This window comes from Chlorocebus sabaeus, chromosome 9 (genome assembly GCF_047675955.1).
Source record: "Chlorocebus sabaeus isolate Y175 chromosome 9, mChlSab1.0.hap1, whole genome shotgun sequence".
Taxonomy (NCBI): domain Eukaryota; kingdom Metazoa; phylum Chordata; class Mammalia; order Primates; family Cercopithecidae; genus Chlorocebus; species Chlorocebus sabaeus.
Window position 1 is genome coordinate 37,084,683 of NC_132912.1, and position 25,043 is coordinate 37,109,725.

The 25,043-nt window shown below is 42.3% G+C and overlaps 1 protein-coding gene across 35 annotated transcripts in view; it reads left to right on the forward strand.

The window, feature by feature from the left end:
- ZNF438 (zinc finger protein 438) overlaps nucleotides 1-22,942 on the forward strand; it is a 177,765-nt gene extending 154,823 nt beyond the window's left edge. For 27 of the 35 annotated variants that reach the window (XM_073018873.1, XM_073018896.1, XM_073018885.1 and 24 more), the window contains 3 exons: nucleotides 5,579-6,714; nucleotides 17,130-18,966; nucleotides 21,994-22,942. In XM_073018873.1, the coding sequence (XP_072874974.1) occupies nucleotides 6,600-6,714; nucleotides 17,130-18,966; nucleotides 21,994-22,609 (2,568 nt within the window). In that variant the 5' untranslated portion in view covers nucleotides 5,579-6,599 and the 3' untranslated portion in view covers nucleotides 22,610-22,942. The remainder of the gene's footprint in view (nucleotides 1-5,578; nucleotides 6,715-17,129; nucleotides 18,967-21,993) is intronic. The other 8 variants (XM_073018898.1, XM_073018899.1, XM_073018900.1 and 5 more) reach the window with 1 other exon arrangement.
- The last annotated feature ends 2,101 nt before the right edge of the window (nucleotides 22,943-25,043 follow it).

Genomic DNA, 25,043 nt, shown 5'->3' on the forward strand with positions numbered 1-25,043 from the left:
AACTCTCTCCTATTGATCTGCCATGTTATATTCTCAAGGAAACAAAGGTGAAGGGAATAAAACCTAACAACAAAAAGTAAAACATTTCTCGATTTGATTTTCTATTCTCATTCACACAAACCTACCCACTCACTCATACACACACACAATTATAGAATCTCAAAAGACGTAGTAAGTTAGATTTCATCTAATTCAGTTGCTCTCAAACTTTGTAGCTTCAGGACCTTTTACACTCTCAAAAATAATATGAGGACTCTAAAGAGCATTTGCTTGTATGAGTTGTATCTGTCAGTATTTAGTGATCATAAAAAGAAAAATATATTTATGGATTTATTTTGAAATAACAATAAGCTCATTACATCTTAACAAAAATAACCTAGTTTAACGAAATTGGCTATACTATAAAACTAATGACAAAAACCGCAATTACTTTTGCACCAACCTAAATATTTTTCCAAAGTAAAAACATAATAATAATAATGAGACTGGCATTGATTTATGTTCTGCAAATATCTTTAAATTCTGGCTTCATTAAAGAGACTCATAGTTTGAGTCTCATAGCTAGTCCTGCATTCAGTCAGTTGTGATATTGTATATGTTGACATGTTTTTTAAAAAGTCGACTTTCCAATAGTCAGAAAGGAAGGGGATATTTTGGTAGGCTTTTCAGATAATCATGGATATTTTTCTTTGATGCTACGCCAAAATTTGTCAGACGTAAACTTCTTTCAGTTTAGTTGTACTGTGAAATTTGAAACCCTGTCCATGTACTTTTGTATTCTATTACATTTTGGGTCTCATACTTGAGTGATTCTTTTATTCATGCATGTGACATTAAACTAAACTGGTCATTTAGAAAACACTAGTTCAGTGTGTTATGCAAATCTCCCATATACTTCATTGTACAATATTTTTAAAAGCATTCATTAATGTAAGCACCAGTTTTTTTTGGTTTTTTGTTTGTTTTTTTGAGACAGAGTCTCGCTCCGTCACCCAGGCTGGATTGCAGTGGCGCAATCGAGGCTCACTGCAAGCTCCACCTCCCAGGTTCACGCCATTCTCCTGCCTCAGCCTCCCAAGTAGCTGGGACTACAGGCGCCCGCCACCACTCCCGGCTAATTTTTTGTATTTTTAGTGGAGACAGGGTTTCACTGTGTTAGCCAGGATAGTCTCCATCTCCTGACCTCGTGATCCGCCCGCCTCAGCCTCCCAAAGTGCTGGGATTACAGGCGTGAGCCACCGCGCCCATAAGCACCAGATTTATCTGAAAAGTAACTACTGGGAAGCTTCAAGCTGCTGGTGGTGAATTCAGATTTTCCAAAATTCCAATTGCCACTTGAAAGAAAATGACTTTTATCATTGGCAACAAATACTGTTAGAAGTTATTTCTTGTAATGCCAAGCTCCATTCATTCACTTTTGAGAAAATGTCTGCCAGATACCCAAGTCTTAATTTGTTCATTCAACATATTTCAACATACGTCTGTCAGCCATTTTTTCAAGTAAAAATGGTATTCCATGAAAAAAGTAGCCAGGTCAGCTTCAGGGCTGAATCGAGTGCTTGTCCTCAGGACAACAGTCCTATTTCCATATGAAGCAGACGTGTACTTTGACTGCAAACGATTTCATCACAGAATATTAAAAAGGCATGTACTCAAGGGCCAAAATTTTATAAAACTAAAATTTGGTACTGCTTTTTTGTTGTTCCGCTGTGAGAGTGCCACAGTGAAGTATAGGACTGCTTGAACAGTTTGTGGGCGCTAACTTACTTGGCTAAGTTGCTAGAGAAGTTTTACCCCACAGCGCAACAAGTGCAAATGTCGTCACAAGGCAAAGGCAATCTTGATATGAGTATGAAAAGAGTATTTGGGACCCTCCTTGAGGTTCTGCAAGCCCTACTTTGAGAAACACTAATCTAATCTAATCCTCTCTTGCTAAAGACAGGAAACTATGGCCAGGAAGGCCGAAGGATTGTTATCTTGCTCAAATTCATTCCAGCAGTATAATAAATAGAAACAACAAAGCCAGACGTCTACTCTCTATCATACATGTAATGCAGTTTGTCTTGTTTTCTCTGAGGAACTCCTCCCCCAGCCTCCCACAAAAAGAAAATTCCTCAGATCCAAATCATTACACCTCAGCACTGATGCATTATCAAGTTTACTAAAGGAGCAGGACTTGCCACATGAGGAATTTAGAAATTCCTTTAGCATTTTAGACTTTTCTTTCAGTCCTAATGTTCTTTAGTGTTGTCAGTTTTAGAAGAAGGTGGTGTAAGATTAAGAAGTATCTAAGAAATGTGTATTATTTTTAAAATTATGAAAGACCTTAGTCATTTTTTTCTTCATTTTTACGCATCAAAAAATTACTTTGTCACTGCTTAAAAGTGTCATTAAATCTGTTGTATAATTGTTGCTTCAATAAAGTCAGATTCTGGTGTAAGCCTGATTTGGTCACCAGAAGCTCCGTTAAAAGAAGACCATAGATACAGTTCTATAGGGCATTGCGCATTGCTATGTGTGAGTTCATTAACTACCTCTCCAGTGACCATGCTGTAGATTTCTCTTAGAAGAGAGACATGTCTCTCTCTCCTAACAGTTGCATTTTGATTGGAAAAAGGTTGTTCAAAATGATCTTTCTTTTCTCAACATTGAGATGGATTATGTGGCACTCACCGGCCACTGGAAGAGACTGACATGTAAACAGATAAATTGCTAAACAACTTAGTTAAGTTCAGTGTGTTGGAATGGAGGGAGAGCAGCTTTGGTGCCAGATAGACCTGGGTGAAAATCCAACTCTCAATACCTGCTTTGTGATCTTGCAAGAAACGTTGTTTTCACGTCTATGGACTGGAGGTGTTAATACCAAGAATTGGTGGAGGACTTCAGATAGCAGATTAAGCATTCAGTCTGACTTCTGACTGAGGGGCATTTTAGTTCTTCGAAATAGAACTTCAGGATTCTAGAGGTTTGAGGGAAGAATAGAAATGGATGAGTAGAGGCAGTGTGTATGTGCATATCTACCATAGATTGTCTCAGGAAGAAAAGGAAGGAGATAGGGCCTAATGACTCTTTCTTGTTGCTGTTGTTTTTCTGTTTTTGTGTTCAGCAATAGCATAGCAGAAGGAAGGCATGTCAGTATGGTTGAGAGTTAATAGTTTGCTCCTTTGGTAAAAAATATGTTGTACAACTGCCAGCTGCTGATCGGGAGACTGTGGCCCTGGCAGTAACAAAACAAGCCCTGCTCTTTTGGAGCTGACATTTTAGGGAGGAGACAGATAATGTAATATCATCATGAAGGTAAGTACCACGAAGGACAATGAAGCAGAAAGAGAAAACAGCAAGTGATCGCATGGGGCTGAGCAGCTCCTTTTAGATAGGATGGTCACAGGCCAGCCTCTCTGAGAGCTGGGGAGCTCACCAACGGTGCAGGATCCCTGAGGCACAAGGGGCCTGGAAGGAAGGGTAGCCTCCAGATGAGGGTTGGGAATACTCCATTTCCTTATTTTCAGATGCACCTTTTTGTACATTTTAATGTGTCAGGACTTGAGCATTGTGTATTTAGAGTTATAATACTTCTCCTCTTTTTCCCCACTACAGAAAAGGTTTTTATAAACTCATTTGTGTGGCATAATCAAAGACAAAAAGGGAGTTTACATATAAAAGGGATAATGAATGAGTTCCCACATAATAGCCTCTCTTTTTTCCATGAAGTCAGTGTCAAAAATCATTGGCAAGAGAGAGATGGCTCTGGGGATAGGGCAGGGGTGGGGCAGAGGGAGAGTGCCTCAGAAGAGCAGGGGAAGGAACCTGGGCCACCAAGAGTCTCTCAGGCACAAGTAAATAGACTGTGGAATCGGTTTTGAACTAGAAACTTTGAACTTAGAACATTGTCCAGCATTCACAATGGTTGGATTTCTCCAGCACCAAATAACAGGAGGTGGAAATAGAGAGCACAGGGTGGGGCCAGCTGGGCAAGGTTCTGTAGGAAGACAGCAAGTGGGTGAACCTACAATCTGAGGGGAGTGTGTGTGGATGGTCAGCCAGGAGGCCGCCTCTGGAATGGGAGGATCTGCCTAAGGGGACCGCTCACAGGCACACATAGCCTCGAGGCAAGGAGAAGCAGTGGGCTGTGTCATGACTCCATCTCCAAGGAGATGGGAAAGATAACTGACATACTCTTCATCTGTGGATGAGAGTAGATATTCCCTTCAACCCAGGTTTCGTAGTCATCACTAAAAGGCAATAAACATATTGGTGGAGAAGAAGGATGGCAGAATTCAAAGGCAAAGGAATCCAAAGTAGTCACCACAGCTTTCAAACTCCGCTACCTTCACTCCTGGTACTGGCTCAGGTCAGAATCTGATGGCATCAGTCACACGACAGGATCTGTAGATGCCAGCTAACTCACAGACAGCTAATCTGGTCAGCTCCTCAAAGGTGACCGGCACAAACCAGTCACCTCAGTACCCGCCAGTGCCTGGGACTTCATGTTCTTTTTTATTATTTTCTTCAAAGTGTCAATATTGTAGATGGTCCCTCTATGTTCAGGAAAGGTGTGTCTTCATTAAAGAAACAAGGAACAGTCAAGACTTACCAGCAGAAATGTTAGGGAATAATTATCTGCATAACAAGGGAATACTTGACTTCTTAAAGATCCGTGGCTGTCCAACCTTATGTATTTGTACCTACAAATCATGAACTATTTGACATAAAAGCTGAGGTATAGAAAAATGTGCAGCAAAAAAATTATAAATCACTGTGAGTTAAAGATAAATCAGCAGTGAAGGTAAAGCATCTGTAAAATTCTACTATAAAGCAGTGAAAATTCATTTTTTAAAATGTAGTTTGCACATTCCTCAGAAATACCTCTTTTAGATAAAGTGAACTTACTTTTGAAATTACAGTATAAAAATGATACCTTTGTAATTTTGGTTCCCTGCTTTTTGAAACATTGTGATCTTTACCACTTTAGTCTCATAATCATAGTGTTTTGACCAAAAGCAAGAAACTTCCATCCTTTTGCATGTGTCCTGGTTTAATTGTTCCCAACTGACTTTACATTCTGATGTTGAAACCCTATCTTTCTGTTTATCCCACTGAGGAAAAGGTTTTCTTCACCAACTGTCACCTTGTTAGTCATCCCAGATACTTAACCGTTCCAACTGCTATTGAAAAATAAAAGTAGGCTGGGTGCCATTTATGATTCATGCTTGTAATTCCAACACTTAGGGAACTGAGGTAGGAGGACCTCTTGAGCCCAGGAGTTTGAGACCAACCTGGGCAACCTGGTGAGACTTCAACTCTACAAAAAAATGTTTGAAAACTAGCCACGCAGGGTGGTGTGCCTGTGTCGTCCCAGCTACTTGGGAGGCTGAGGCGGGAGGATCACTTGAGCCCAGGAGTTTGAGGCTGCAGGGTGAGCTACGATCATACCATTGCCTTCCAGTCTGGGTGGCAGAGCGAGTCCCTGTCTCAAAAGAAAAAGAAAATTTATAAAGAAGAAGGGCCCATTTTTAATTTGTTGTGGAAGATTTCTTGCCATGCCGTATCTGTGCAGCTCACTAAACCTCTTTTGCAGGATGTTTCCCTGTTCACCAGCTCTATTGAGTAACAGCTGGCTCGGCGAATGGCAGAATGTTGTGGAAAGAGAGTGTGCACAAGTATTTGTGATGGTGATAGAAGGTTAAATGAAACGACCTGCTGCTTTTCACCATGTTGGAGTTCAGTTATCAAGGTCCAAATTTCAACTGTGTGACTCAACTGAATATTAACAGTTTTAGTGATAAATAACAACAAAAAGAATATTGAGAGAATGGCGTTAACAAAGCATTTCAGAAGTTTCCGTTTGTCTAGCTCAGTGTCCTCGGAAGGTCATTAGCTCTTAGTTAACTTCTTATGCTCCTCAGTCATTCTTAGATTTGAGTAAAGATACTGGCTTGAATGTTTTGTAATAATGAATAAAATCGTATGTTTGCTACAAAATTATTTTGCCAAAAAATAAACAACTTCATCTTTCTAAATGTATTAAAAGCAAACATATTTCATATAGTTTTCAATCATGTTTTATCAGAATCATTCCAAATAAAAAACAATTCCTTCCAGAAATAAGAACCAATAAAAGCTTCATAATTAGAATGAAGAAGAAATTATTTGAAATTGAGAATCATTAAAATATATTTTAAATGGTAAAGCTTTTTAAATGTACTTTTCACTTGGGATATTAATTACATGGCCCTGAAAGTGTAATTAGTTACTTCAGTTTATCAACCATATTGTGTGGTTTTTTTTTAATTGCCACTAATATTCTAGGTAATTCGCTTTTAAATTCTTTCATAAAGAATACTTGTTTCCTCTTGCAGCATGATATAGTCAGCCCTCCACATCCTGGGTTCTGCATCTGTGGGTTCTGCATCCATGGATTCAACTAACCACAGATTGAAAAAAAAATTTTATTTGCATCTGTATTGAACATGTATAGACTTTTTTTTCCTTGTCATCATTCCCTGAACAATATGGTAAAACAACTATTTACATAGTATTTACATTGCACTAGGTATTAAAAGCAGTCTAGAGATGATTTGGGGTATACAAGAGGAGATATGCATAGGTTATATGCAAACACTGTACCATTTTACATCAGGGATTTGAGCATCTGTGGATTTGAGTGTCCGAAGGTGGTCACTGCCCCTTGGAGGAACCAGTTCCCCACAGATGGTAAGGGACAACTGCGTTTATATATATCATTTAGTCTATTTTAGGGGCTATAGTTCTTTCGGTGCCTCACTTTTCTTTCTGTACTCAGGCTGTTTTAAAACTTACAATGATTTATTTGGCAAAATACTAAAGTCTACAAGGCTAGTGTCCCTAACGCCACTCTGGGCCTCATCCCCCATCACAGGGCCACTGAGACCTGTACTTACCCCACTTTCTGAACAACTACTAGGGTAGTTGCTTTCTTTCCTGCTAGGTTTAAGAGCAACAATTGGCCTCGCTACTTACTAGGTATAAACTAAAGTGGAAAGGAGAGTCTCCATAAAGTAGCTCTTTAAAATGCATCTATGTTAACCCTATTCACATCAAATTGTTAATCCAATTAGCACTTTATCAATTGGGATACAAAAATTTACAGAAGGGCAAGTGGGAGTAGGGTGTGGACAGGGAATCAGAGAGCCTGGCAAGACAGATTGGATCAGATGTTAGGAAAGATTGAGCTACCAGCATGAGTGTCAGGAGAGAGGCACAAGATTTAAAATACAGTTTCATTATTTACAAGCGTAGAGGCAAAGGAAAAGTTCCTCTTCACCCCTCTGAAGGTTCACTGATAATGAGCTGACAGATCAGCAGATTAATTGGAGAAAAGGCATATACATTGTATCAGTGTGTGTTACATGACAAGAGAACCTTCAGAATGCAGACCCAAAGATGGGAAACTGTCCATTTTCATGCTGAGGTTCAACAAAATATGGACAGCTGTGGAGAAATATAACTGAACAAAAGGGATATGATCTGATGCTAATGGAGTGAGTGAGGAAACCCAGCAAGGCTTGTCTGTTCTGGGTTGCTGTTGACCTCTCTGCACAGCATCCCTTCCTTCTGGGTATGAGGTAGGACCCTCTCTGGAATGGGGGTCCAATGATCTACAATCAAACAAGTAAGTCAGATCATTTCTTTATGGCCAGGGTTAGAGTAATAATTTTAGGTTTTATGGCTGGCTTTGGGGAAAAGTGGTTCTGGTTTCTATGACTCACCTTGGGGAAGAGGGATTCTAGAGTCTATGCCTAGTCTCAGGGGGCAATGAAGGGCCAGAGACAGAAGGGCAGAGAGAGATGTTTGCTTCTGAGGCCTTCATTTTGGGGAATTATCTTTTGAGACCAGCACAAGTAATACCATTTCTTTTCTCTTTCCCTCATTGACCTTTCAAAATAGAAACACTACTTTAAGAATTCAGAACTACTTCCATATGCTGAGCATTCAAAATTTGTGCCCTTTTTTCCCACCAAAAATAAATGTCAACAATCTGATACTCTCTAGCAAGAGAAAGTGGAAAACTAGTGTATCAGCTGAGCATCTAACATGTAGCAGGAACTACCTGCACCATCGTGGGTATTTTTCTCATTTAATCCTGACAGGGACCTTTGTAGGCAGATTATTACTATGCCCATTTTATAGATCCTAACATTTAGGCACAGAGAGTGAAGTGCCAAAGCCACAGGTACATGACAGAGCCAGGAGTTGACACCAAATCTGTCTAAACCCCAAAATACACAGTCTTTCTACTGAAGATCAGATGCTGGCCATAACCACATGTAGTAGCTTACAGTCAGCGTGCAGAGGTAGAAAGAGCTCTTGGAATAAAATGGGCTAGGATTTGAGTTCCAGCACTGTTACTTACCAGCTTAGAAATCCTTGTAAAACAGACTTGGCCAGGCACGGTGGCTCACGCCTGTAATCACAGCACTTTGGGAGGCTGAGGTAGTTGGTCGCTTAAGCACAGGAGTTCGAGACCAGCCTGGATAACCTGGCAAAACAATACATAAAAAATACAAAAATTAGCCCAGCATGTTGGTGTGCACCTGTAGTCCCAGCTACTTGGGAGGCTGACGTAGGAGGATCACCTGAGGTTGGGGAGTTCGAGGCTGCAGTGAGCCGTGATTGCACCACTGCACTCCAGCCTGAGTGACAAAGTGAGACCCTGTCTCAAAAACAAACAGATACAACAGTGGTTCCTAATTCAGGTTTTTTGGGTATTAAGTGAGATAATGCATGTTATATATTTTGCACAGTACCTAACCCATAAAATCTACTTATCGTTGGGATAACATTAAAGAAACAGTATTGATAAAGAAGCTCAGCTCCTCAGAAAATGAGAATTTCTTCCCTGCTAAGTGAGGTGATGGATGGACTGTTGGACAAGACAATCTCAAAGGCCTATGCTGAGTGGAAGTTGCCTGCATGTCACTGGTATTGTTAAGGAGGGAGAGGGGAGTTAGCTAAGAGCAATAATTGAGCAGAACACTACAAGTCTTGTCAAGGAGAATGGACTAAACTAGACTCAGGATACAACATCTCCAGTTAGGAATGTGCTTGTTTCCTTTGCATTGTCTCAGATTTCCTGAAATTTAGGTCTGAGACATGATGACTCTAGGAGGTCTCCGTGCTGCATATATGTGGACTAGAAATGCATTTGGCATCCTGAGTCCTTAGAAACAAAAGAACACTTGTGCCTGTTGCCAGCACGTTTTACAGCGCACACTCTGTAGTCAATGCTCAATAAATTCTTGTTGACTCTGACTGCTGCTGCAGACCCTGGACAGTGGCTTGGGGAGAGGGTAGGTAATGGCTAAGGGTGTTTATAGGCTTTTCAACAAAATTAAGTTGCACTCCCTTGTGTTATGAGACATTGCTTTTATCCCAGACCTCTCCAGGGTTTTACCATGTTTATTTTAACTAGAGACCATCTTGGGAAACAGTTTGAACCCCAACTGGAATTTATTATTTGAAAGCCAAGTGGCAGAGAAAACAGGGATAACAACGAATAAAACTGAAAATAGAGTATTTCAGTTTAATAAAATTAAAACCAAAACAACACCTAAAATTTTTGGCTCTTTAGTGACCAAGACTTGGCAGAACTTCCCTCATGAGCCTGGATCCAGGGGCCTGTTTCAAGAGCAGGGACACGCCTCTCTTTCTCTGCCTGCTCCCTTCTGCACTCTTAGCAGTAGGCCTGTGGGTCCCCTCAGATAGAATAATGGAACTTTGCCCAAACCAGCAACCAGATGAGGTTGAACAACTTTATTCAGAAGCAACAAAGCAGGCCTTGGTTCTGCCAGTGGAAATCAGGAAGTGAGCTGTTAGTGGCTATCTGGAGAATTGCCTCATGTGCTTGTCTCTTAATACTATTTGTGGTAGCTGCATTGTGAAACAGTTTAATAAAGCTGGGTAAGACATTGGCACCTAGTGCTATTGAGCCCTCACTCTTTCCTCCACTGCCTTTAACATGTAAATGATGTCCATCACATCTAATCTCTAATCCTTTGATGGCAATGGAGGAGGAGGAGGAGGACACATGTTACGCATTCTCCAAATATCCAGCAGCCTTTCTGGATTTCTCAGAGTCCTATGGATAGTAAGTGGCAAATTCAAACATAATGTGCTTTTGCTTCCAAATGACTATTAATTTTCTGTGAGTTATCTCTAATAAGTGGGCTTTCAGAAAATTAGTATAATATAATGGTAATTGAAATTTTAGGCCAGGCGCGATGGCTCACTCCTGTAATCCCAGCACTTTGGGAGGCCAAGGTGGGTGAATCACTTTAGGTCAGGATTTTGAAACCAGTCTGGCCAACATGGTGAAACCCTCTCTACTAAAAATAGAAAAATTAGCCGGGCATGGTGGCACATGCCTATAATCCCAGCTACTCGGGAGGCTAAGGCGGGAGAATCACTTGAACCTGGGAGGTAGAAGTGGCAGTGAGCCAAGATCGCACCACTGCACTCCAGCCTGGGTGACAACAAGACTCTGTCTCAAAAAAAAAAAAAAAAAAAAAAAAGTTTAGAATATGACAAACTATTTCTATTTCAAAATTTCTTTTTTTTTCTATTTAAAATTTAGATATGATATTATATTTTGTGATAAATTTGGACAACTTTACATATAATCCCCCCGCCCCTTTGAAGGAAAATGAAGAAAAAGGTCATTGCTTTGCATTGGAATGGGACAGCTCTGGGTTGTGTGGACTTTGGCAGATTATTTAACTTCCTCAAACCTCATTTTGCGTACTCTGTATAAGGGGAACAGTAATACCTATTTGCAGAGTTTGGATGAAGATTTAATTAAAAGACCTGGCACCAATTCTAGACCATAATAAGGGCTCAACACTTCCTAGTTTCCCTTTAATCCCAGTTAGATCAATTTCTCACCAACTGTAAATGTCACTTTTCAAAATCATTATTTTAGTATGCTTAACATATTAAAAACAGCCCATATTTAAGATCCTAATATTAAGTGTTCCTGTTGAATAATTGTACAAAATTAATTTTACTGAGCGACCCTTTTATGTCTTCAGTTAATAAAAGTCCATGTTTAGTACCCGAGAGTCCTGTGAGTCTCTTTAACTGTGTTACGGGTAGTTTTGCAGGATTTCCAGAAATTATGAATGTCAGTGGAAATTTTTACTTCTCATTAGTTAGTGCACAGTTCTGTAAGATCTGTAATATAGTGGGTGCAGGTGAGAGTTTTTAGATCACACCATCTGTGAAAGGCCTTGTAAATGTGTAGTGGAATAAACCACTGTTGTATAACTGTATTGCCAAGAAAGACTTTCTGCAGTCATACTATCTTAGTATGTTAGAGTTTTTAAAAACTTAATGGCATTTTCAGCTTCTCTAAGGACTCCTGTTGTTCAGACTACTCAAAAAAAAAAAAAAAAAAAAAAAAAAACAAAGTGTTATTCTAGCATCACTGACCTTTATTGCAAATTGCCTCATTTTATCTTATAAAGCAAATGTTTGGAGGAACAATTCGTACAACTCCACTTGTCCTTGGGAGGTAATGAGCTCTAATACTTCTCAGTGCTTAACTTTGTTGGGTAGTTATGCACTGCCTGTCGGATTACTTACTAGATTACTTCCCTGATCGTTAGCAATTCTTGTCATTAAGTAGTCAAGGAAAATAAAAGACATGAGCCATTCTCTGTGTGTACATCTAGACAGTCATTTATGCATAGACACACACACTCATCACAAATATCCCAAAAGATACTGCTTTTTAAAACAGATTCAACTAGGGAAACTTTCGTTTTCCTTTCATTCATTAAACAAATATGTCTAAGAACCTCCTGTGTGCCAGGCACAGAGGGTATTCAGTGGGAAATTAGCACTTATCCCATTGCTGACTTCTTAGTTCCCCCGGGTCCCTCCACCCAACAAAGGCCACCATAATCCTGATTTCTTTTGTTTCATTTCAGAGATATTCTGCACATATACAGGATATATTTGTGTGTGTATCTTCTCATTTTTGTTAAGACAAGTGATAGCATACTGTACATCTCCCATCTTGGAGAGTATTCCAGATCACCCTGATTCTTTCTTTGTTTTTATTACTGCATGGTATTACATTGTATGGTTGGATGGTTATCTTATTAGCACCCTGTTGGTGGACACTTAAGTAATTACCAGGGTTTTTTCTCTTCTGTTTCTGTGGCCTTGCTGTCTTTCTTCTGCCTTGCATTTCTATTAACACATTGGTTTCGTTTCCTGTCCTTAATGATTCTGAGAAATTGGATTCAACGCCACTTTCATGGAGACCATCACCCTTGTATGTACTTCCTGATAGATCAGACAAGCATAGTATGTTAAATGTACTCAACAAGACCTTATCTTTTCACCCCACAAACTCTTTGTGATTAGCTTGTGATATTGATCATGAACCACCTGATAAGCCTTTCAACCCCAGCATCCAGTTCTTTAAGTTGCAGGGACCTTGAGGAGCACGGACTCAGTTTGGCAGACATCATATCGGTCATCTGGGCCTCTGTCACTTCAGGTTGCCCACACGGCTGACACTGATCAGTGCTCTCGCAGCCGGGACAGAGCACAGGAGTGTCCTTTTGTTTTCAGACCACAGTGGCCTCCTTTTCCTTTGAATGCCCTTGCTCTTCCTATGTGATTTTATTCCCACTATAATGTAGAGACATTTGAAGATCAGTTGAAGCACATTAACTTCAAATATATCATAATTAGCTCACTCCCTTTTGGTGTGGCTGTATGAAGTATATCTGGTTTCATTTCTGGAAACCTTAACTGTCAGAAGGTTGCTTTCTCACACTTGGTCATAAAAAATAGGAAGCTCCTTCCCAACTTAAGTCTTTAGAGACTTCGAGGTGACCTTGACCACTGTTGTTGCTTCAGCTGCATCTTCTGCTGTCTGTTATTTCTGCCTTTCTTCATGTTGACATTACCATGCTCTGCCTCTGAGGTTTGGTTTCCCTTTCTGTTGTTCCTCTGTCTTCGCTCTAATCCCCCCATTCTTCCTCTCTGTGTGTGTGTTTTCTGTAGAGCTTGCTTGTTTCTTTGACTATTTCAGTGTATGCCCCAGCAACATAATTTACCGTTCTCTTTTGTTATTTCCTCAGGTGGTTAGTTGATTATTCGCTCCTTATTCTGGCAATAAATAAAATTACATTTAAAAATGTTTCCAAGAAATATCCTGTTTCCTTTTAAATTTTCAAAATATTGAAATGTTAAAGGTCATTTTTAAATTGTGTTTTTTTCCCACTGTTTACAAAATTTCCAAGGCTCAACCTCTAAATTATTTTTCTCTTTGATCACTTTATTACTGCTTAAAAAATTCAACAAATATTTAGTAAATCTCTGTCACGTACTGGATACTGTAGGTTCTGAAGACACAGACCAACTCCCTGTCCTCTAGGAATTCTAGGGAAAGCAGGCGATATATGTGATACTTTTTATTCATTCATTAATTCATTCATTCATTCATTGGAGATGTAGTCTCACTGTGTTGCCCAGGTTGGAGTACAGTAGCATGATCTCAGTTCACTGCAACCTCCACTTTCCGGGTTCAAGCAATTCCCCTGCCTCAGCCTCCCAAGTAGCTGGGATTACAGGCGCCTGCCACCACACCCGGCTAATTTTTGTATTTTTAGTAGAAACAGGGTTTCATCATGTTGACCAGGCTGGTCTCAAACTTCTGACCTCAAGTGATCTGCCTGCCTTAGCCTCCCAAAGTGCTGGGATTACAGGCATGAGCCACCGCATCTGGCCATAGATGGAACATATGATCTAGAGAAAATGAAACAGGAAGAGGGAGCAGGGAGTTCACAATGGGATATAGTTTTAAATAAGGTCGTCAGAGAAGATGCTCGTTGAGAAGAAGCCATTTGTACAAAACCTTGAAGGAAATGATGCAACAAGTACTGGGGATTTATTGTCTTGGGCATAAAAGGGAAAAATGTCTTGGGCAGGTGGGAGTAGCCAGTGCTCCTCCCAGCCAGGAGCCACTTCTCAGGAGGTGCATGCCCAGAAGAGCAAAGAGGCCACCATGGCTGGAGTGGAGCAAGTGGAGGAAATAGGTCAGAGAGACTGCCAGGGACCTTTTAAAGCATGAGGCCTTTTAAGCCATTGCAGGGATTTTGGCTTTACTCTGAGATGAAGAGCCACTGGACAGATTTGAGATGAGGGAGTCATAGATCTTGGGCTATGATGTGTTATTGTCACATATTCTTTAAAGAGGGCGTATTACTAAGCCTTTGTTCTAGCCCTTCTTGCAGTAAATATTTTCTGCCCAATTAGGAGGAAGAACTAGTGATAAATGACCCAATATTTTCTCTTCTCTCCCTTCCATACCCCAGATCTGTTGTGTAAATGCAAATAACATTATTACTGTTAATGTAATTATGTATTAAGCCACATCTCTAAGTAACCAAAAGCCATCAGTAATTTCAGGCTTTCTGCAAAGTCTCTCGATCCTGATTTAAAGTATTTATTTACAACTTATTTTGGTACTTCTTCCAAAAAAAAAAAAAGATGAGAAGGTGAGGTTTAAAATGAAAAACATTTAAAGGCTATGAAAATAAAACTTAAAAAATTAAAATTGTGTAGGAAGAAGTAGCAATCCATATAGATGACTATTGTGAAGTGATTTACTGCTCAGTTTACCCACAAGCGGAATTCATGGTAATCAGACTCAGAAGGAAAACAACAAATAATTATCTTTTTCTGATTTTTCCAGAGCATAGCACTAGTCTTTATACTTCTTACTCTAGTGCAGGCTATTCTGTGAACTATGTTTCATAACATCCTTTTTCTTCACAAAACAATTACTTTCTAAAAATAAAGTGGTCAATGTAAATTTCAACTTATTTCTACTAAGTGGCTTGTTTATTTAGGGGGTGTCATTTCTGCTGAAAGAACCAACTTCCTGCTAAAATTGTTAATTCACTCACTGTAGGCATTAAAATCAAGGTTGATGGGCCAGGCGTGGTGGCTCATGCCTGTAATCCCAGCACTTTGGGAGGCCAAGGTGGGCAGATCACCTGAGGTCGGGAGTTCAAGACCAGCCTGACCAACATGGAGAAACCCTGTCTCTACTAAAAATACAAAATTAGCCAGATGTGGTGGCGCATGCCTGTAATCCCAGTTACTTGGCAGGTTGAGGCAGGAGAATCGCTTGAACCCAGGAGGCAGAGGTAGCAATGAGCCGAGATCATACCATTGCACTCGCCTGAGCAACAGGAGCAAAACTCCATCTCAAAAAAGAAAAAAAAAGAAAAAGAAAATCAAGGTTAATGTTACATTTTCTTTTTTTTTTTTTTTTTTTTTTTTTTTTTTTTGAGACGGAGTCTCGCTCAGACTGTTGCCCAGGCTGGAGTATAGTGGCATGATCTCGGCTCACTACAACCCCTGCCTCCAGGGTTCAAGTGATTCTCCTGCCTCAGCCTCCCCAGTAGCTGGGATTACAGGCATCCGCCACCATACCTGGCTAATTTTTTTTGTATTTTTAGTAGAGATGGAGTTTCATCATGTGGCCAGGTTGGTTTCGAGCCCCTGACCTCAAGTGATCCGCATGTCTCAACCTCCCAAAGTGCTAGAATTATAGGCGTGAGCCCCTGCGCCCAGCTGATTTTACATTTTCGATTGTCTGTTGTACTAGATTGTCTGCTGCCTACCTTGTATCCTCTAACACAGTGTTCAGTCCCTTACCTCCAACTCTAAAATCTAAAAAACTCTGAAAACATAAGTTTATGAAAAGTTAAGTTCCAAACTCATTCAGAAGTAAAAACTTGAACTGAAATAAAGACAATTTAAAAATCTTCGTTTGTCCTACTTGTGAATATTTGCATGTTTTGCTACAGAAGTGGTAATAGGTTCAATTATGGGTGCCCTGCAGATTCTGCTGGGAGTTATGTAACATTTAGTATATGCATCTTATTACTTTTCCAGAATTTGAAAATATAAATTCCAAACCACGTCTTCCTCCAAATATTTCAGAAAAGGGATCGTGGGCTTGCAGTAGCCAATCCTGGAATAATAATGATTGGAATAATGTAGGTGCCTAGTAAATGTGAATTGAAGTTTGATTAATATGAGATACTTAGAAATTAGAAACATTTCTGCACCTGGGTCTTGTGACCTTGAGACCTCAGAAAATAAAATAGATTTTAGAAGCAGGACACCACAATTGTTCTCTTAAGGTAGTGGTAATTGGTCTTAGGTCAGGTTAATAAATCCAGAAAGAATGAAGTGTTATTCTAGCAGTCAAAATTGTTCTTGTTAGTATCCTAGAAGGTGCTTTTTGTGCCATTCACATATTTTTCATGTTGTCTCTGTATCTTTACTTATCACTTTGTATCTTTTTGGGTTTTGTTCAACATTTTTTAAAGGTGTCACATCAGCTTTTTTAATACTGGTGATTTAATTGCAAAAGCACACATAAACAGTTTGAAAGGTGTGAGAAGAAATTCGCAAGTCACATGGGGAAACAGCAACAAAGCTAGCATTCAGTCTGGAATGCATCCACTGTGCCAAACAAACTCAACTGCTAGTGGGTCAAATGGTGTATCCTGAGATTGAGTGAAAAATAAGTTTGATACAAGAAATGCTTGTTTCATACAAAGGATGCAGTGGGAAGTATCAAGATGAATTGAATATAGGCTGTACCCTCACAAAGCTCAAGCTTAATAGGGAAAGCAGAACATGAATATAAAATAATAAACTACATAGCAGAACACACCAGACATCATGTGAAGATGAGTGGGGATAGGTTAAATGGAGAAGATGGACTTGCAGAATACATGGATGAGAAGGACGGAATCTTCGCTGTCAAGCAGTGTTGAGTAGTAGAGATACACATAAACACAAAAATTATTATGGAAAATTGTAAATAACATAATAGGAGCTAAGGAAGCATAGATGAGTATAGTAATCCTTGGGGAAGGTAGGCAGGAATTGATCTTCAAGCTGGTCTTGAGGGACACAAGAGTTTGTCCAGGAGGTTTGGAGGTAGGTCAAGGAATCTCTTCTGGGCAGAGTAAATAAGATGCATGTTGTTTGAAGTATCACTAACAGGACAGTTACATACAATAACTCTTTATATTTTATTGTCATTTCAGGTGAATCAAACATCCCTTCTGGAACAATACAGAGTAGGAAAGGTTTGCAGAATAAGAGTCAGTTTAGGACCATCGCACCAAAAATTGTGCCCAAAGTCCTAACATCCAGAATGCTGCCATGTCATTCACCATCACGCTCTGATCAGGTGAATCTGGGACCCTCCATCAACTCTAAGCCACTGGGGATGTCCACCCAGAACTATGCTCTGATGCAGGTTGCTGGCCAGGAGGGGACATTTTCTCTTGTTGCTTTGCCACATGTTGCCTCAGCTCAGCCAATTCAAAAACCCAGAATGTCCCTACCTGAAAACCTGAAACTTCCTATTCCTCGATATCAACCCCCAAGAAATAGCAAAGGATCAAGAAAGAAACCCATCCTGATCTTTCCTAAGAGTGGCTGTAGCAAAGCTCCTGCCCAAACCCAAATGTGTCCTCAGGTATCCCCTTCCCCACCTCACCACCCTGAACTCCTGTACAAACCCAGTCCATTTGAGGAAGTGCCATCACTAGAGCAAGCCCCAGCCAGCATTGGCACAGCTGCGCTGACCAATGGAAGTGACCATGGGGACTTGAGCCCACCAGTGACCAACACCCATGGCAATCTGAACCCTCCTGCCACCACAGCATCATCCACGCCAGAGGGGGCTGCCAAGCAGGACCTCACAGGTCTTTCAAGGAAACCACACTTTGTAAGCAAGGTAACATCTAGTAAGCCTTCTGCTGTTGCCAGTGAAAAGTTTAAAGAACAAGTTGATCTTGCAAAAACCATGACCAGTTTATCACCAACCATTCTTGGCAATGCAGTTCCATTGATCTCTTCAGTCCCCAAAGGGAAACTACCAATCCCACCCTACTCAAGAATGAAGACAATGGAGGTTTACAAAATCAAATCAGATGCTAGCATTGCAGGTTTTTCTTTTCCAGGACCTAAGGCTGACTGTGATAAGATATCCTCCACCACAGAAGGCTTTAATGCAGCTACCAAGGTGGCAAGCAAGCTGCCTGTTCCACAAGTGTCACAGCAGAGTCCCTGTGAAAGTGCCTTTTGTCCACCCACCAAACTTGATCTCAACCACAAAACAAAACTGAACAGTGGAACCGCAAAGAGAAAAGGAAGGAAACGGAAGGTACCAGATGAAATTTTGGCATTTCAGGGAAAAAGGAGGAAATGTGTCATTAATAAGTGTAGAGATGGTAAAGAAAGAGTAAAAAATGATCCCCAAGAATTCAGAGACCAAAAGCCGGGGACCCTGAAAAAATATCGTAGCATTATGCCCAAACCTATCATGGTCATACCCGCTTTGACCCCCCTGGCTTCTCCAGCTACACTACAATCCCAGATGCTTGGGGGCCTAGGACAGGATGTTTCGTTAAATAATTCAGTCACTCCTAAATATCTTGGCTGTAATCAAGACAACAGCTCTTCCCCTAAGCCCAGCTCCATGTTCAGAAGTGGATTCTCTGGCATTAAGAAGCCTTGGCACAGATGTCATGTCTGCAACCACCACTTCCAGTTCAAACAGCACCTTCGAGACCACATGAATACACACACCAACAGACGGCCTTACAGTTGTCGGATTTGTCGCAAGTCCTACGTACGTCCTGGCAGCCTGAGCACACACATGAAACTTCATCACGGTGAGAACCGTCTGAAGAAACTCATGTGTTGTGAGTTTTGTGCGAAAGTGTTTGGCCACGTCCGAGTCTATTTTGGCCATCTGAAAGAAGTGCATAGGGTTGTGATCAGCACTGAGCCCACCGCCAGTGAACTGCAACCAGGAGACATACCAAAGAACAGAGACATGAGTGTGCGAGGCATGGAGGGATCACTGGAGAGGTGAGTGCCGATGGAAAGGAAACCTGGCAAGAGAGTCTGTTTTGATTTGGGGAAGACGGGAAGATTTCATGTTCAGAAAGGAGAGTTTATAAAACATCTCTTGGATTAAGATTTCATAAGGTAGTTATCTATACCTCCTAGTTCTGTGAAGAATAATCTCGTTTCTCTCTGGTTTCTGATCATCCATATTTGGAATTACCTTAACCACTCTAGTAAATTATTGTATATAGTTCCAGTGGTCTTTACAAGTAATTTCCCCCAAAATCACATCCACAGAATTTGCACTATTTTAAACAGCATCATTTGCCCCAAAATGTGGCATGACCCATGGTGGGGACTCAGAGTGGGTGTGTCTGTCATGTTGGCCCTACCTTAAGGTGCCCAGACCCCACCCTCTTCATTTGCCATGTTTTTCCCATCAGGTCAGGTTCTCTCTTTCTGGAGTCATTCCTTTTTGCAAGCCCTGCTTCCTAGTATTACTGTTACAGGATCCTTGGGGTGTCATTTCACCAGCCGGAAGCCTCTGTGGCCAGTGGCACCTTGGCCTGAGTTTTGCTCTGGCCCATTAGGCTCGTTCCATGCACTCAGCCTGGCAGGCTGCACTCAACTCACGCTACTGGCCTAGATCCCATGCCTTCCAAGGGCAAGCCAGGCACAGAGTGGTGAGGGATGTGTGAGCGAGCATGGGGTCTGGCCACTGCGCATAGGCAGGCACGCCAGCTGCTGCTGCTGCAGGCCAGGCAGCTCCAGATGCCACCTCCCTGCAAGGCTGTGTCTGGACCAGGCACATCACAAGCAGCTGCCACAGCTGGCACCGGGAACATGATGTTGCTCGGAAGCTTGGAGACTCCAGGAACTGCATGGCCCCAAGGAGGGAGTCACTGCCCTGGGTCAGGGGGCTCCCAGGTCAGAGCTCCCCAAAGGACTGCAGCTCTTCTCTTCACCTGCAATGTGGCAAGCAAAGGGTGTGTTTCGGCCTGTTTGTGTTACAGCTCTCTTAGCCCCACCATTTGGCAGGTCCCGAGTTCTTGTCCTGCGTTCAGGAAGAATGAGGTACACAGAGAAGTAGAGGGTGAGCAAGATAAAGAGGAACTTTATCAAGTGATAGAACAGCTCAGAGTTGAACTGCAGGGGGCAGTTCCTTGCAGCCAGGTTGTCCCAACTAACATTCAGCTCTTAGCAGAGAGGGTAGCTCTTCTCTGCAGGCCAGTCATCCCCATCATCTCTTCTGCTCAGCAGAGAGGGTAGCCCCTCTCTGCCACTGGTCATCCCATTGTCTCTTCAAGTCTGGCTAAGTCCGGGGCTTTTATGTGCCTCAGAGGAGAGGAAGTGGCGTGCGGTTGGTCCATGGGTGGTCGTGGACAGACCCAGAAAAGCACCACAAGTTCCCACTCCAGTCCACGTGGCCAGCAGCCTGGCCCCCAGGATTCAGGGCTTCCCCGGCTTGATGGCGGGGCTTCATCAGGGACCTCCCCCTTTCTGCCCAGAAGCTTCTTTGCCTCCTACTTCTGTTGATGGCACCCAGGCTGTTCATGCTGAGGGGGCACCTGCAGGCCGGCACCGAGCTGTCCTCAGCACCCCTTCGTCAGCCTCCCTCCCATGCTTATTGGCACCCAAAGTCTGGAGCGGGCCAAGGTGGTAGGGGGTGGGCATATCAGCACTGCCTCTAGCGTGTGCACACCCAGCCAGGTTACAACAGTGCCCAGGCTCAGCCCCAGCCTTGCTTTGAGATTGGAGCAGGTGCTGACAGTAGGGAGAAGCCAGTCAGCAGGAGCAGGTGCTTCTTGAGTCTGTGGGGGGAAAGGGGCCTTCCCGGACCCCTGAGAGTGCAGAGATGCCTGGATCTGCAGCCACAGCAGGGTAACTACAGTGATGCCTGGGAGGGCAGGAGGGCTCCTGCCTGCTCCCAGCTTCCAAGAGCACAGGGGTGCCTGGGTCGCAGCTGCGGCTTGGGCAGCTGCAGGCTGTTGCGCTTGGGAAACTCCCTCCCCGCCAACTTAGAAAGGGCAGGGCTCCTGCTTGTCCCCAGCTCCCTGGCTCCATGAAGCGTGGCACCGCCCCTGGCCCATCTCCGCCTCAGGGCCCCTCTCTACCCGCTCCTGCATGCCCTAGTGTGCTGTTTCCCCTGCCAGCAGGTGACTCAGCCTGGCCCCATCGCAGTGGCTCTCAGAGCGGCAGGTTTCAGGGACTGCCCACCTCCTCTCCACGTTTCTCCAGCAGCAACAGCAGGCAAGGTGCAGGTGGCGCAGTGGCCCTGGCCAACCCTGCACAAATGAACCCGACACTCAGGGCCAGCCCCACAAGTGCCCGCTGCACCTTCAGCCGGGTGCCCACTGGCTCCTTTCTGAATGTGAAATCTTCCCTTTCCCCAAATCAAAACAGACGCTCTTGCCAAATGTAGTTTGGACATTGTACCTAAAAATCAAAATCTAACTATAGGAAAAGAAGGAAGAAGTGAGGTTTCATGGTTCATTAGTGAAGGGCACAGAGGTCTTAAAGGGGACAGAAACGTCTGAGAAAAAGGAGAAACTATAGAAAAGCAAGGAAGAAATAGGATAGGCACCCTTTATTTTTACTGAACATAACAGAGTGAGCCAAAATTGAATAGAAGGTATTGGTGCTCAAGGTTAGGGAGAGCCACAGTGGGTACGGTGGGACCGTTACCTTCAACAAAACTGAGGGTGTTCCTGTGCCCTTCATGCACTCTTACATGACTCTACCACGTGATTGCTCCTGTCCTTGTGGTAACCAAAGATGAGTTAGCTCACCTGGGACAGATGCATGAAGAGAAGGACTGTTGATTAAAAGAACCCTGGTAGCTGGAGAAATGTGTGGCCGCAAGCAGGAATGACAGTTGGGATTCACCGCGGTCCTTGCGGAAGGTCTTCCCAGGCGCTCTCTGTTTACCCCAGCCCTTGTCTTTCTCGTCAGTGTATGTTTTAGATCCCTGAAGGCTGAGAGCTAAGAGGAATGGTTCCAATTGCATTTTTCTATGAAACTTATATACACTATTTTTGCCCTTTTCAGGGAAAACAAGTCCAACCTGGAAGAAGACTTCCTTCTAAACCAGGCAGATGAAGTCAAATTACAAATCAAATGTGGCCGTTGTCAGATTACTGCTCAGTCTTTTGCGGAAATAAAGTTTCATTTACTTTATGTTCATGGAGAGGAAATTCAGGGCAGGCTACAAGAAGGGACCTTCCCAGGAAGCAAGGGGACTCAGGAAGAGTTGGTGCAGCACACTAGCACTGACTGGAAAAGGCATCCTGAGAGAGGGAAGCCGGAAAAGCTTCATTCCTCCGAGGAGGATTCACATGCATGTCCGAGACTGAAAAGGCAGCTCCACCTTCATCATCAGAATGGCATGGAAATTCTCATGGAAAATGAAGGACCCCAGTCAGGAACCAACAAACCAAGGGAAACCTGCCAGGGCCCTGAGTGTCCCGGCCTCCACACAGTTCTCTTGTGGTCCCGTTCAGGCTTTAACTGCCTGCTTTGTACAGAGATGCTGGGACGGAAAGAGGACCTCCTCCACCACTGGAAGCACCAGCATAATTGTGAGGACCCTTCCAAACTGTGGGCTGTTTTAAATACGGTCTCCAACCAGGGAGTGATTGAACTTTCCAGTGAAGCTGAGAAATGAGACCCCAAGGCAGGCCGGGGTTAAGGAGAGAGCTCTGCCGCCACCTTCCTTCAGAGCTTCGTGCTTTATGGTGGTGCTTAGTCACAAAGATCAAACAACAGGATTGGCGTGAGTGAACAGAAATGATTTTTGTACATGGTTTTATTTTCTTATGAAATAAAATACATGTTCTCGAAACATATTTTTCTAACTATATGCAGTCTTATTTTAAAATCATATGTACTGATTCTTAATGTCTTGGACTTTCAGAATAAATAAAAAGATCAAAATTTGGAGATTGAAATTTAGAGGGATATAGGCTGTTCTTCAAATATAGCTCTCAGTGAAAACGTGTGTGTGTCCTTCCTTTTGTTCAGATGTTTTCTGCTTATGTAGATTGACAAATGTCAAAAATGTCCAGGCGGCAAAACCCTTTTAGTCTCAACCATAGTATCAAGTTAGATGGTAAATGCTGATATTTATTAAAATCTCTGGTTTATTTGAATATGATATAGAGCAGTATTTTAATAAGATTGTCATCTACAATAATTTAAAATCCATGTTTTCAGGACTCAGATTTTTGTTTCTCGTAATTTTGCTATTTTCTTAAATGCACATTTCCTTGAAGATTAGTTGTTGGCAAGTCTGATGGCTGTAGTGTTCCATATCAAAATAATTTTTTAAAAAATTTAGTACTTCAGCTAATAAAAAATCCACTTGCTTGGTAAAAAGTTATTTTCAAGTAGTCTTTGGGGCCAGAAAATTTACAACCTGGAAAGTGAACTGGATAGTTCAGTCCAGATGTGTAGGGGTCTCAACTGCGTTCCCTCACTCCCAAGTGACTTCAGAGGGTTGTCGCCAGCTGATCAATTTTAGTTGGAACTGTGCTTTTCAAGCCCAGGTTCTCTCTGAGAGCCAGGAGTAAATGATTGCCTCTTAAATTCCTGGGAAACTACCTCAAATCAGTAAAGTTGTCATTTGAAGTTTCTGGCCATCCTGGCTGCAAAATCATTTTCTTAGAAAAGTGGAGTTTCAGCACTCATCCTACTGATAATCTCAGCCTTGGATGAAAGCACCACGCATGTGGCCAGCTCAGCCCAGGCATGGTCATAATATTTTGTGCTCAAGGAAGTTGCCTAAGCAGAGAAAGAATGGAATTCTAATTGATAAGCTAGTGGATCTTACATCATCTGTTTTTAATGTCTGGTTTTAAAAGCCAGTGTTCGTAGACATGATTTGCCTCAAATAGTAAAAGAGAAAACTAGTATTTGTCTTTTTGCAAATAGTTTTGTAAATTTGAGAATAAGAGAGTAGGGATAGAAATATCTGAAAGATTGTGTTGTGGTTTGTCAGTTGATCACGCTTTACCCAGTTTCAAATAGGGAATATCAGACCTCTACTGTTTTGATAGTTTTAGAACTTTTTGGTGAATAATGAAAAGGCTTTACCATTCAAACCAGTTCCCAGTTTGTTTTTTTGAAAGACTGGTCTCAAAGACATTACCAAATGACTTCTACAAAGAATACTACTTGAATTCAAACCATGAAACTTGAATTCAAACTATGAAATAATTCATAGATTGCTCAATCCTCAGATACGAAGTCGTATTTTAGAAATACTAGCCAGTTGGCCAAGGTAGAGTAGTGGGTGTGGAGTGTGTATGGAAACAAAGGTGTGGGGACAGAATACACCCACCCAGCACTCGTGGAAAGTCTGAAGTCCCTAGGTTGTGGAGGAGCCCACCTGTGGCCTGTGTCTCCCCACATATTCTTACAGCAAGGCCATAGGCAGTCTCCGGAAAGAAGTACAGTGAGGAATTGGGGAAAGAGCAAAGGTACATAGATGATATGATTGGCTCATGATTCAGCACTCTGGCTGGATCCCCATTTCAGAGCAGCTGCATTTCCGAGCATTTCAGAGCAGCGGCCCCAATGTACTAACTAAATTTAGATGACTCAACGAACACTGATCCATGGGGAGAGGGAGGGTGCAGGTGGGGAGCCATGGAAAAGTTACGCTCATCTTTAAGAAAATTCTTTTTTTTTTTTTTTGAGACGGAGTCTCACTCTGTCGCCTAGGCTGGAGTGCAGTGGCGTGATCTCGGCTCACTGCAAGCACTTGCTCCCGGGTTCAATCAATTCTCCTGCCTCAGCCTCTTGAGTAGCTGGGACTACAGGCACCTGCCACCACGCCTGGCTAATTTTATTTATTTATTTATTTATTTTGTATTTTTAGTAGAGACGGGGTTTCACCGTGTTAGCCAGGATGGTCTCGATCTCCTGACCTCGTGATCCACCCACCTTGGCCTCCCAAAGTGCTGGGATTACAGGTGTGAGCCACTGCGCCCGGCCAAAAATTGTTTTTTTAAGATAAGGAAGGTTAGTGGGGCATAGGACCCACCCTGGACGTCAGTGTGTATGGATTCATTTGCGGTACCATGTTACAGTTCTCAGCT